This window comes from Xiphophorus couchianus, chromosome 10 (genome assembly GCF_001444195.1).
Source record: "Xiphophorus couchianus chromosome 10, X_couchianus-1.0, whole genome shotgun sequence".
NCBI classification, from domain to species: Eukaryota; Metazoa; Chordata; class Actinopteri; order Cyprinodontiformes; family Poeciliidae; genus Xiphophorus; species Xiphophorus couchianus.
The window spans coordinates 14763950-14777284 of record NC_040237.1 but is presented as its reverse complement, the minus strand read 5'-3'; the positions used below and the strand labels follow the sequence as shown (position 1 = coordinate 14777284).

Genomic DNA, 13335 nt, shown 5'->3' with positions numbered 1-13335 from the left:
CTGCTTATAAAAGTTTCAATTTAGAAACTAAACGAGTCAAAAAACAAATAAATAAATAAATAAATCTGTTGCACAAAGACATGGATTTTCCTCTGGGAAATTGAAAAATGTGTAATCCACGAAGGAAAAAGAGCGTTCTCTGGGTAACATTTCTACGCAACCTTACAGTGAATCAGTTGAAGCTAAGGGTCGAAGGTCAACATCAGGATACTTCTTCAGTGTGACTGGCTTGTGTTTGTTTTTAAGATGTGAATTTTGTATTGATGTAACTACAAATTAATTAACACTTACTAAAACAAATACATTTCTTTTAATCCTGTTCTCCAGTTTGTGCTTTGATCAGTCATGAAGTTCTATTAAAAATGTGGGCGTTCCTTTAATATATAATGTTTCCAAAAATGATTATGGTAAAAAAAAAAAAAAAAAAAGACTTCAGAAATAACAGATTGAAAGAAGAACATTTTATTAAACTCAAGAGTTACAGCAGTGATACATTTTGTGTCGTGGAGCATTAATAATAAAAACAACAACAAATAGAAAACAAATCTGCCTTCTAACTATTTATTCTGACATTTTGTTTTGGCTCTTGAATAATCAGAATCTCGTCTCCAGCCAGGCACCAGAAATCTCGCTGTCCGCTTCTCGAGTCATTGATGTTTTGACAGCAGAGTCGAGCTAAGGAAACAGAAGAACAAACTTGAGAAACGCAAAGTCCAACGCACGTTATGAAATGCTGAAACTTTTCTGAGATGTCTCAGCAGCTTCAGTTTCTGCTCACCTACCTGTTACATCCAGAGTAATGGTGTCAGGTGAGGTCCATCTCCCCAGCGGTCGGTCTGCCTCAAACCTGTCACAACGGGGGGGAATTTAATGAGAATTGTTTACTGCACTGTATGTATAAAAGTGTTGTAGCGTTGCTCACTGTAAATAAACTTTTTACACATTAAAATTTGTTTCTTTTATTTGCTTATATGATCTAACAGGAAGGAAAACCAAGGTTTCAATTCTTGAATAATTAAGAAAATAATCTCAACTATAGAAAAGTTAAGGTTGTAAAAAATGTATTTAGTACCAACAGATGGTGTGTAAACCTGGGGCCACTGGATCGTCTACCTTTTTTGGCAGGCAGAGTATTTTCGTTTCAGTCCTCAGTCCTCTCTGTCTTCTCTCGCCTGATTGGTCCAGTGATGCTGGGGAATCATCACATGATCAGACACACATTCCTTAATCTCTGTCTAAATGACAGATTATTGAAAGAGATTTTCTGATCAAAGTCATCATCATCTCCTCACCTTTCCCACAAGCTGTTACAACCAGTAGATCAGCAGGTGGAGCAGGTCTTCTGCTTTAATTGTTGGTCAACTCCAGTCATCACATGAGTTCACAGAGAAATGAAGTAAAGAGAGAAGATAAAGTTAAGGAGGAAAATATGCATGGACAGCAGACAGTTTCTAACTTTCAGTTCAGCTCTCCGCAGCTATATTTGAAATGATTAATCATATTGTGTAGATATAAATGTTCTTACTTTTTTTAGTCAACTGGGTTCTCTTATCTTCCTCCACCTGACTGGTGGTGTTGAAGGTGGAGGATTACAGGCGGAGCTGGTCTTCTGCTTTAATTGTTGGTCAACTCATGTCATGTGACATGAGTTGATGTAGAAATGAAATCCAGAGAAAAGACAACAGGGTTAACAAATAGAATATACGTGAACAGAAGGAAGAACAATTTTGAAATTTGACCTCAATTTCTTCCATATTTAAAATGAAAATAAGTTTCTTACTTTTTTTGTCAACTGGGTTCTCTTATCTTCCTCCACCTGACTGGTGGTGCTGAAGGTGGAGGATTACAGGCGGAGGAGATCCAACCTGGGACGACCAGAGAATCAGAGATCTGAGAAGTCTGAACCCGAACCAGAGACTAGTTTGGTATTTTTTTAATGTCTATTCATCTTCTGTGATTTTGCTGTGTTGCAACACATGAACATGCTGTTAGCCATATAAACTATTTGTTTCATGAGATTAATAGTTTATCTACATAAAACTTTACTCCACATGCTCTACATTTCCTTTCCTCCGATCCTGTTCTCTAGTGTCTCTCTGAATAAAAACTTTTAATTAAATCCTTCAATCATAAATTCTGTCTATGTTCTCCTTTGTCTTCTAATTTCTTATTGTCCTGATGCTTTAATTTGGTTTCTAATACAACATGTTGTCAGGCAAGCATTCCTTACTTAATGTAAACTTTAACTCTACATGGTTGAACAGTTTCTAAATTACTAATAGTGAATTTCTATTTCTACTTTTATTTAGTAAAGCTGATGGTCCCCACCACCAGCAGGAGGCAAGCAGTATCATGTGAATGTGGAAAAACGTACGAGCAGCGTGAAAAACAAGGGGTCCAGAAGGACAGGAACCACATGGACGACGACGAAAGGATCCAGCGATGAGCAGCTAAAACCTGAAAGATTAAAAACTTGGAGACTGGATTAGTGGAGGAACAGGAAAGAACAATTTACTATATCGGAGAGCACAGCGTGGGGAAGAACCGCTATTTCACCCTGAAACATGGGGGAGTTGAGAAGAAATCGCAAAGATGAAGAAAACTCCGGTGCAAGGCGCTACCTAAGGCTTCCTCAGACCTGCCAGGATCCTCACCATCTAAAATGCTACATCTAGCAGCGGGATAAAGAACAGCCCCGGTGCAAGGCGCTACGTAAGGCTTCCACGGGCTTGCTAGAAACCCATTGGCTTTAATTTTAAAAAACCCCAAAAAACAGAGAAATGATGATGTCCTAATGTGACTTCCCAAATAGGTCTTCAGTTTTTACGGATCCCAATCTAATCAGAGTCACTTAAAACGTAGCGAGGTCTAAACCACACGTGTCTGGAACTCGCTCTTGCTGTCGTTCCACCAGATGTTGAAGGTGTTGGTTCCTCTTCTTTGTCCTTTTCAGTCTCCATCCGGAAACGGAAGTCAGGGGATGACAAAGTTGGATTTTCACGGTGTGTTGATGGTGAAGGACTGACGTCAGGGGATGAGAGAAAAGGATCCTCTTGCATCGTCCCTCGTAAGGGACTGTGGATAGGGGATAACAAAACAGGAAGTTTACGCACCATTCTATATGAGGGACTGAGGACAGGGGATGACAGACCAGGATCCTCACACGCTGTCCTTGGTGAGGGACTGTGGATAGGGGATAACAAAACAGGAAGTTTACGCGCCATTCTATACGAGGGACTGAGGACGGGGGATGACAGACCAGGATCCCCACACGACGTCCTTGGTGAGGGACTGTGGATAGGGGATAACAAAACAGGAAGTTTACGCGCCATTCTATATGAGGGACTGAGGACAGGGGATGACAGACCAGGATCCTCACACGCTGTCCTTGGTGAGGGACTGTGGATAGGGGATAACAAAACAGGAAGTTTACGCGCCATTCTATATGAGGGACTGAGGACAGGGGATGACAGACCAGGATCCTCACACGCTGTCCTTGGTGAGGGACTTTGGATAGGGGATAACAAAACAGGAAGTTTACGCGCCATTCTATATGAGGGACTGAGGACAGGGGATGACAGACCAGGATCCCCACACGACGTCCTTGGTGAGGGACTGAGGATAGGGGATGACAGACCAGGATACCCACACGACGTCCTTGGTGAGGGACTGAGGACAGGGGATGAGAGACCAGGATCCTCACACGACGTCCTTGTTGAGGGACTGAGGACAGGGGATGACAGACCAGGATCCTCACACGCTGTCCTTGGGGAGGGACTGAGGACAGGGGATAACAGAATAGGATCTTCATGGTCTGTCTTTCGGTATGGAATGAACAGAGGGGTTGACGGAATGGGCTCGTCCTCCCATTCTTTACCATATCTCCATGCCATCCTTCTGCCGATACTTTGAAGGACCTCGTCCCAAATGGGATCTTCATTATACCACTGTGCCGTCTTGGCTGGGAGCTCCTCTTTAGCAACAGTGTCTCTAGTCCTCTTGGCTGGGGGCTCCTCTTCAGCAACACTGTCCCTGGTCCTCTTGGAGGGGAGCACATAGTCAGTTTGATTCTCCCTGATCCTCTTGGCAGAGGGCTCCTGTCTAGCATCATCACTATTCCTGGTCCTCTTGGCTGGGAGTTTCACTTCAGTAATGCTGTCCCTGGTCTTCTTGGCAGAGGGCTCCTGTCTAGCATCATCACTATTCCTGGTCCTCTTGGCTGGGAGTTTCACTTCAGCAACACTGTCCCTGGTCTTCTTGGCAGGGAGCTCCTTTTCAGCAAGAGTGTCCTTACTCCTCTTGGCTGGGGGCTCCTCTTTAGCAACAGTGTCCCTGGTCCTCTTTCCGTTTATGCCAGTCACAGATGTCGCATGAGTCACGTCCTCTTTCGAACCTACCTGATCACTAGGCTTTGATGTTGTGTCATCCTTCTTCGCATCATCCACCTTCTTTGGAATTCTAATGGCGCGGCAAAAAGTCACTAAATTTCTCCAACCTGCCAGAGGTTGTGGCGAGGCACTGACAGAACTGGAGTCCTCTGGATGCAAAATGGGCTCTTCTGGTTTGTCAAGTTCAGATGTGACTTCAAAGCTGGAAGGAAGCGCTGTACCAAAACTAGGCTTTGATGGTGGGTCATCCTCCTTCACATCATCCAACTTCTTTGCCGTTCTCTTGGCACGGCCGGAAGTACAAGAAGCCACTAAATTTCTCCAACCTGCCAGAGGTTGTGGCGAGGCACTGACAGGAGTGGAGTCCTCTGGACACAAAATGGGCTCTTCTGGTTTGTCAAGTCCACATGTGAATTTAAAGCTGGAAGGAAGCACTGTACCAAAACTAAGCTTTGATGGTGGGTCGTGTTCCTTCGCAGAATCCACCTTCTGTGTAGTGCTCCTGGCGCGGCCGGAAGTCAAAGAAGCCCCGTCCTCTTCCAAACCTACCTGATGATGTTGCGAGGTACCGATAGGTCTGGGGTTCTCTGGACGCAAAATGGGCTCTTCCTGTTTGTCAAGTCCAGATGCGAATTCAAGTGAAGTACAGGGAGCCTTGTCTTCTTGAGGCTTCTGAGCTACCCCAATGTCTTGTTTGTATTTGAAATTTTGGGGAAGAATCTCAAGCAGCTGTGACGCAGCACTGGCACGCTCCACTGTTGAACTACTCTTAGCGGCGCCCCGCTGAACAACCGTCGAATTGTGATGTTTCAATGACTGTTGAAGCTTTCCTACAATGACCTTGACAAAACAAAGTCGGGACTTAAAGTCATCCTGGTCTTCGTTATCAGCCTCGTCGTCACTTGAGCTGGTAGAAGAGTTACCACTAGAGCTAGTAGAAGAACTACAACTAGAGCCGGCAGTACCGGCATTACCTACCTCGTCTTCCTCGGCTTCGTTTGACCACACCTTACCGTGATCCTTACCATTATCTGGATGTCCCTCCAACATTGGGGATCCATCTGCTGGAAGCGCCATGGTATGGGCTGTGAAGGAAAGAAACAAAGCAAAAAAAGCTACAATTCAGTATCCAGACCTTCACAAAAGTCCAAAGCAATGTTTAGAGACAACACTGAAATACCAACAATACAATAACCCAGGTTTGTGAATGTGTTTGTTTTCCTTGAATATATTTAATGAACAATATTATTGCTATGCCATTGTGTATGATTATACAATAAGGACGGGAATTAAGAGATAAAACAAATATAGCTTATCGTTAGTCACAAAAAACAGCAAAAAATACAATTTTACATAAAAACCACAACAATAAACTCTAAAACTCAATGATCAAACATGTATGGACCATCGTCACTCAGACAAACGAACTTGCAGCTTCACCTTGGTACCAATCAGTCATTAGAGACAACAAATCAAATTTAGACTTATTGGTAATTCACCCCTAACCATAAACTCTTAAACATTTGGAAACATAAATTAAAGAGCTATAAAGTGTGTTTAGGATGTCTTAATAGCTAATGAAACACCTGTAATCTAATATTATTCCATTAGTGTGAATAAAATAAAACTGCAACAAGTTACTCAGTTTACCCTTATATAACAACCCATCCTCACAAATCTTTGATGCTGAGGTACAATTTATCATTCTTAACAATAGCCAGGGATAAGATATGTTATCCATTCATAATTATTACACTTAAATCACTGCTTACACAATTTTAATATTTAAAAGTATCAAAGTTTAAAAATATATGTTTCCAATAGCATTTGTAAATTACCAAAATGTTAATTGTAGTAAATCAAACTAAATTCCTTTGAGCTACCACAATTTTTCACAATCACAAAGACAGCTAGTCTGACACCCCATCGGTACTACCTTCATACTCCCACATATAGCCAACAGCAGAAATGTACACCTGTAAAATTAATTAAGTTTAAAGATTGGGGATCTAAATAAACAGGCCACCATAAGTAGCCCTTCCTCCGTTTCCAGGGGTTCCCTCCTACAAAAATAATATTGCTTATTTTTTTAGAGATCCATATCCAGTGTTAAAATGGCCATTATATTTTGTCTGGAGATAAAATAATTAAAATAATAATCTGCATCCCTTATGTGTGCATGATGCCTCAAAGTCTTATTATCACATGTTAATATTACTCCAAATGGGTCAGTTATGGTTGAAGGTAGTGTTATGAAATTCATTACATCAGTCTGAAGATCATGGCTGCACACAACCCAGCAAGAAACTCAGATGAATGTTCACACAATTATATTTCTCCAAATGCTTCTTTCAATATTACCATCTCCATGGAGACAAAAACATCAACAAAATGGATTCTCTAAAAGTAATCCTCTCAAACTACAATAAAATGTTTTCCAATCACCACACCACTATTAATATTGCCGACTCTTTCTGAAAACGTAATCAGCGTGAAAATATATTACAGCTCCAAATATGCAAATGACCAACACAGCATTTCATAAACAACTAATTATTCAAAACTCCTCTTTCTTAGAAAAATAAAACTAAACAATAATAGGTTTAAACCTAAACTACTTAGAAATAGTTCAGGAGAAATATATATCTAAAAACTTTTCTAATATTCAAGCATTAAGGTTTTATTTCAAGCAGCGTGTCCAAGGAGACCAAATGTGTTTTTGAGGCATTTTCTGAAACCTGGTCCAGGCACTGACTTCTTATTCCAAAGATCTGAATAAATCAAAACCGATCTTCTAAAACCAGAAGTAACTTTTTAAACCAGATAAGCAGTGTTAAACCCCCACATTCTCACCAAAAATGTTAAGTAACGAATTAATCACAACCGGATTCACTGAAACCGAGATCAATGTGTTTCTAATGAATTTTAACATTCACTGTTAACATTCAACTAACTTCTGAAAATGATACGTCACTAAAATGCAATGGAGCAAAACACTGGTTTTCCTGGTCTTAAGTAATTACAATAAACTAAATAATTTAGTTACTTTGTGAAATCAACAGGCACACATTGATTGTTCTTTAAAGACTTTTCTAAGAATAAAGTTGTGTGTTATTGTTTAATCAATGTATCCATGGAGACGACAAACATTTTTCAAAAAGCTGGTTCCAAACCTTCTTTCAAACCAAAACAACTCCAGTCAGCATTACTGACATCTTCCAGAATTTCAAATAACCAGCATATAAATCACAAAACAAATTCAATTAACTCACAAATACGTTGCACCCCAAAAATGCTAATTATATTTTCCTAGACAGAGTTGTAGTTTCCAAAAATGAACATCAAAGCTGACTTTAACCAACTCAAATAATGTTTTTTTTCCTTTTAAATTTAGTTCACCATGTAATAAAACTAAACATATATATTAAAGTCTATCATTAGATAGTAGGAGGCACACGTTTGAAAAGTGTTTCTTAATTTTTTATTGAAGTCATTTTAAATAATGTCACCAACGTATCCATGGAAACTAAATATGTTTTTCTGGGCTTTTTTAAAAAAATGAAAAAGAACCATCCAGTTTACCAAAAATTGGACACCAAAGTCATCAAAACTGATTTTTTACAAAGAAATCATTATTTTGTTTGTTAAAATCAAACACACACACACACACACTTATAATGCTTATTACTGGGGCGACAGTGGTAGGAGTTTGCCCTGCAATGGTCCGCCTCTGTCGTTGTGTCCTTGAGCAAGACACTTCTCCCACCTTTAGCTGGAGTTTATTGTTGGCATGACATAACATCGGTGGGTACAATCCATTAGCTTATTATCTTCAGTGTGTGAACGTGTGCATGAATGGAAATTTTATGTAAAGCGTCTTCGAGTGTCCTAATAAGCCGCTAGTCTGATGTGATTACCATGGAAACCACGTGTGTTTGTCCGGGCATTTTTCAAAAAATTGGACAGAAATCTTACCGTTTTTTTTTTTTTTCAAACCAGCATAACAGTTTTTCTCAAACACCAGTGTTAATATCCCAGACATTTATCCACAAATGTCAATAAGCTAACACATAAGTCACAAAACTATTTAAATTAACTCACAAATTTGTTTCACCCCACAAATGCAAGAGACCTATTAAAGCTATATATTTCAAAGAAGTCATCAAAATTTCAAAGAATTGGACACCAAAGTCATCAAACCTGATACTCTTAGATTAAATATCACCATTGTTGTTTTTTCAAATCAATTCATGTTTCCTGGCTATGCAAAAAAATTATAATACAAATCAGATCAACATGTCCCTTTCTTGAAAGAAATAATTAAATTAAACAATTAAAATATAGGCTATTATAAAAGTTAATTCTATTCTTTTGAATGTTTTTTCAAAAATAATATTAAATATTTAACGTATTTCATTTATCGTATCCATGGAAACGGAATGTTTATCATGGCATTTTTCAAAAAATAACGGTCAAAAACCAAGATCATTTTCGAGACATTTAATTTAACTAATTTAACTATAATTAAGTAAAATACATATATTTATTGACTCACTACACCACAGTTTAACATTCCTGACATTTCCAGCGAAATTCAGTTCAGAAAAAGGCTCATTAGTTAAGAACGATCTATGCTAGCAAAGAATGCTACTTGTCTTTTTCTTCTACAGAAGTCAGTATTTCTTTAAAACACACACAAACACAAAATAAACTAAACAAGTCACTAATATCTTAGTAATAATTTGCTTTCGTTTATTAAAAATAATAGAAGAATGATTTTAACCTTCCAGCTGGTCACCCTGTTGGTCCTCCTCCTCCTTCTTCTTCTGGCCAGGAACCGTCTGTCGCAGGTTTGTTATCCACGGGTTTCTTCAGCAAGTGCGTATTTCAGCAAGTGCTTCTTTAGCAAGTTTTGCACAGCAGACTTTTCAACAAGCTCAAACCTTCCGAGGCTGTAAAGGCTCCTTCAGGCGTCTCTCTCAAAAGTCCCGTCGCAAAGGGGAAAGAACTCAGAAGGTCAGCGTCATTTATAGGCTTGAGGACGCTAACGTCGTTTCCATGACATTCATTGACGAACGCACGCACTGGCGCGTGAGAGAACTTGGACCACAAATAACGCAGATAATACAAGTATCGCGTTATCTTGTTTATCACTCCGTATGCTGCCACCTACTGGCCAACTAGTGTAATGACTTAAATTATTTATTTTTTTTTTTTTCTCCGAAGAGTTTTTGCTGCGCTAGTGGCTCGTATTTTTTCTACAGTAGGCAGACAGGAAGGAGGGTGAGGAGAGGGGGGAAGACATGCAGCAAAGGTCGTCGGGACCGGGAGTCGAACCCGCGAAGTCCGCGCCGTGGACTAAAGCCTCCAAGCGTGGGGCGTGCTAACCCCCTGCGCCACCACAGCACGCCCCTTTTTTTATTTTATTTTTATTTTTTTTTAAAGATTTTATTGGCTATAGTGACCTTTATTTGACAGAGAATTGATAGAAAAGAGGGTAATGAGAGAAGGGGGAAGACATGCGGCAAAGGTCGCCAGGCAGGGAATCGAACCTGCGACAGCCGCGTCGACGACTAAGGCCTCTATATATGGGTTGTGCTTAACCCCTGCGCCACCACAGCACGCCCCAATGACATTTTTAAAACTTACACGACTGGTGTGACATTATATTTCTGCTTTCATTCTTAACTATGTCAGTTTCGGACCTTTAAATGAGAAAACTTCTCTCTGTCGCAAAAAAGAAGAATTCAATTCAAAAATACTTTATTGATCCAAATTACATAATCAGCTTCAGAAAAATAGTTTGCAAAAACATTTGAAAAAAACAAACAAAAAAACAGAAAAATATGTTGTTGATTTAAAAAAAAATCTAATTCTGAATAACATCCAGGTTTTTAAATAACTTTTTCCCTTTTGTTTCTATTTAGTCTTCATATCCAGAGCTGTTTTGGTCAAAAGCTCGTACTTTCAAATAAAACTGAATTCTGCACTGAACCTGAAGCCTCACATCCTTCTTGCTGTGGCAAAAAAAAACCCTTACAAAAACCAGCATCTCATCGTTGTACCTGCATGTAATTAGAGCCACACAAAGTAATTGGGTGACACGCGTGTGCTGCTTTACATAACATTTAAACACCCAAAAAAACGAGAACTCGTTTTTTTGTGTGGGTTGTTTGTCCTTGAAACAACCCACTTGTCACTGCTTATAAAAGTTTCAATTTAGAGACTAAACGAGTCAAAAAACAAATAAATAAATAAATAAATCTGTTGCACAAAGACATGGATTCTCCTCTGGGAAATTGAAAAATTTGTAATCCACAAAGCCGGCTGACGCTTACATTGTGAAATAGATGCTTTCAGAAACCGCGCGATCCATCCCCGAGACGAGGAGCGCGTAATATACTGGGAACTGCTAAAGGTTGTCGATAATAAGGGGCCCCTGTTCAGGTTGCCGAGCGCAACACGGCGGCTTAGTGCCAGCAGGGGAAACATTAAGGCAAAATTGCATCCGTAAAACAAGTCTTCACTGGAGCACCTCATCAGGACGGAAGGTGAAGCGGCTTTTATGGCACCCAGATTGCCTGTCATATCCAATTTACAGACTGTCGCTTGCCCCTAACTCCTGCAGATTTATTCGGCCTAATCAAAGCCTCAGGTGCTTTTTTTAAAAATATTTGTTTCTTGCAATAGCACCTCTTCACACTTTCACCCTAAACATCAGCTTAGGTTTCGGGGGATTTCGGAGAGACACAGGGAGAGAGAGAAAAGGTATGGAAGGCTGGAATCCTAATTGTTCGCTAAGGAGACTTTTTGTTCTGTTGTGTAGGACTCACAGCATTTTCTTTATGTCCCCGCTGAAAGGTCCAGTGTGCGATTGTGGGAGTGGATGCTAACAGGTCTCGGATCAGTAGATCTGAAAGGAGCGGCTGGTAACTGTTGCGTTTCTGCTGGTCTCTTGATTGGCTGTGCTCGGCCGGCGGAAAGGAAGGGCTATTTTGGATTTGTGAATGGAGGGCATGTTGGGTAATCTCTGTGCGCCAGTCACAAGGTACGGATTGAAAATGTGGGGCGCCTGTACTCGGAACCCGACTTTGTCACGGAAAGATATTCAAACTTTTGCATTTTTTCTTTAAGAGTATGTTTTGTACATCCAGAGTCTGACTTGTGTCCATTGGAAAGTAGAAAGAGCAACAGTGGAAGTTTACCAACTTTGTGATGCCATTTAAACTTTAAACTTTGGCTGTGTGCTGACAAGGTCAGTCAATGTTATTTATGTAGCACATTTCAGCAACGATGCAATTTAAATCATGAAAACACAAAAATAGAAACAACATGTAGTCACTAATTGAGAAACCAGTAACAAACATTGCATTTTGATGAGAAAATCATTGATGTGCATCAAATATGCTGGTCAATATTCCAGTGATTATGGGTCGAAAGCAACTCTACACAGGCTTAGCCTTGATTTAAAGGAACTCTGTGTTTTCTGGACGTTTGTTCCAGATCCACTGCTCAGAAATGTGAAAGAAAAAAAAGCTTCATAAGACCCGGAGCTTGAACTGTGGTTGAGTCAACACTGTGTCCTGCTACGTAAGAAAGGGCATTAGATGCCGCTGGATTAGCACAATTATCATTTGGTCAATTTAGGACTGTGACCAGACCTGATCGGGGCGTTGCCAGTGGTTACCTCAGAGGCATTAACAGCAGCTGCGTTGGCTCCGGGGACTTCCACAATCAATGGAGGACCTGCTGGCTGTGATCGCCTCTGTTCAGCTCGGATAATGGCCGACAGCTTTGGTCTCTGTGGGAGTATTATCATGCGTAGATAATAACAGGACTGTTTTAAGTAGTAGTTTATCGTGTCTTGCAAAAGGACCCTTTTGAACCTTTCTACAATTATTCCTGGAGTTATTAAAAATAAATAAATCAACTCAACAGTGCAACCTTCAGCAGTCACTTTATTGGTAACTAGGTGTTCAGTTCAGTTCTGAAACTTTTTTCCTGTCCTCGGTTTGTCTCATGATGTCCAAAAATGTCTTAGTTCAATTGATGATTCTCAGTTGGTGACCCAATGTGTGTGTGTGTGTGTGTGTGTGTGTGTGCGTTTGTTTGTAATACCTTGTGGGGACCATTTTCCTGACACATACTACGTTGTGGGGACCCACTGCTCCTTGTGGGGACCTAAGCCTGGTTCCCACAAGGGGGAGTGCTACTTTTGGGGTCAGGGGTTAGATTTAGACTAAGGTGTGAACTGAGTTTTGGTTAGGTATGTAATGGTTATGGTTAGAATAAGGATACGGTTTAGGTAGTAGAAATGAATGGAAGTGAATGGAAAGCCCCCACAAAGGTAGCCACGCAAACACGCGCGCGCGCGCGCGCGCGCGTGCGCGCGTGTGTGTGTGTGTGTGTGTGTGTGTGTGTGTGTGTGTGTGTGTGTGTGAATAGTCTTTTGTCCCTTGTATCTTTTGTCCCAGTGATGGACTTGGAAGCGGTCCACTGAGTCTGTAGACCAATGAACAGGAATGTTCTTTTCAGGTGAACCTATATATAATGAGGAGGCAAATAGGTTTTAACTATGTTTTTGTTTTCACAATTAGGTTTCACTAACTATACCTGTTTATTTTTTTAAATCACTGTAGAATTATATACAGGTTTTAACAGCCTAAACACAAGATCATGTCTTTCATGGTGCACCCCACGGCAAAACCCCCCATTAAAAATAAATAGGCTTTAGACCTATGTGTGTTTTATAGAACCTCCATCCAGGTTAGACCTATCCAGTTCAGATAAATATGATTTATCTGACACACAATGAAGATAATGAAAAAAAACCCTTAAATTTAACGCTAATTAACACATATTTCCTTACAGTCTCTAATCTTCATTCACTGGAGCTCATTCTGGTCAAACTGACAGATAACTTTTTACCCTGGATAATGGCATCCTG

The 13335-nt window shown here is 40.2% G+C and overlaps 1 protein-coding gene across 1 annotated transcript; it reads right to left on the bottom strand.

Annotated features, from left to right (window-relative positions):
- Positions 1–446: 446 nt before the first annotated feature.
- Positions 447–5465, bottom strand: LOC114152425 (flocculation protein FLO11-like). Its single transcript, XM_028030331.1, has 5 exons — positions 1781–5465; positions 1293–1362; positions 1114–1190; positions 783–847; positions 447–675 (listed from the first exon to the last, which is right to left on the bottom strand). Exon 1 carries the CDS (start codon positions 5463–5465, stop codon positions 2838–2840), a length of 2628 nt encoding a protein of 875 aa, XP_027886132.1. The 3' UTR covers positions 447–675; positions 783–847; positions 1114–1190; positions 1293–1362; positions 1781–2837.
- Between the last annotated feature and the right edge of the window lie 7870 nt (positions 5466–13335).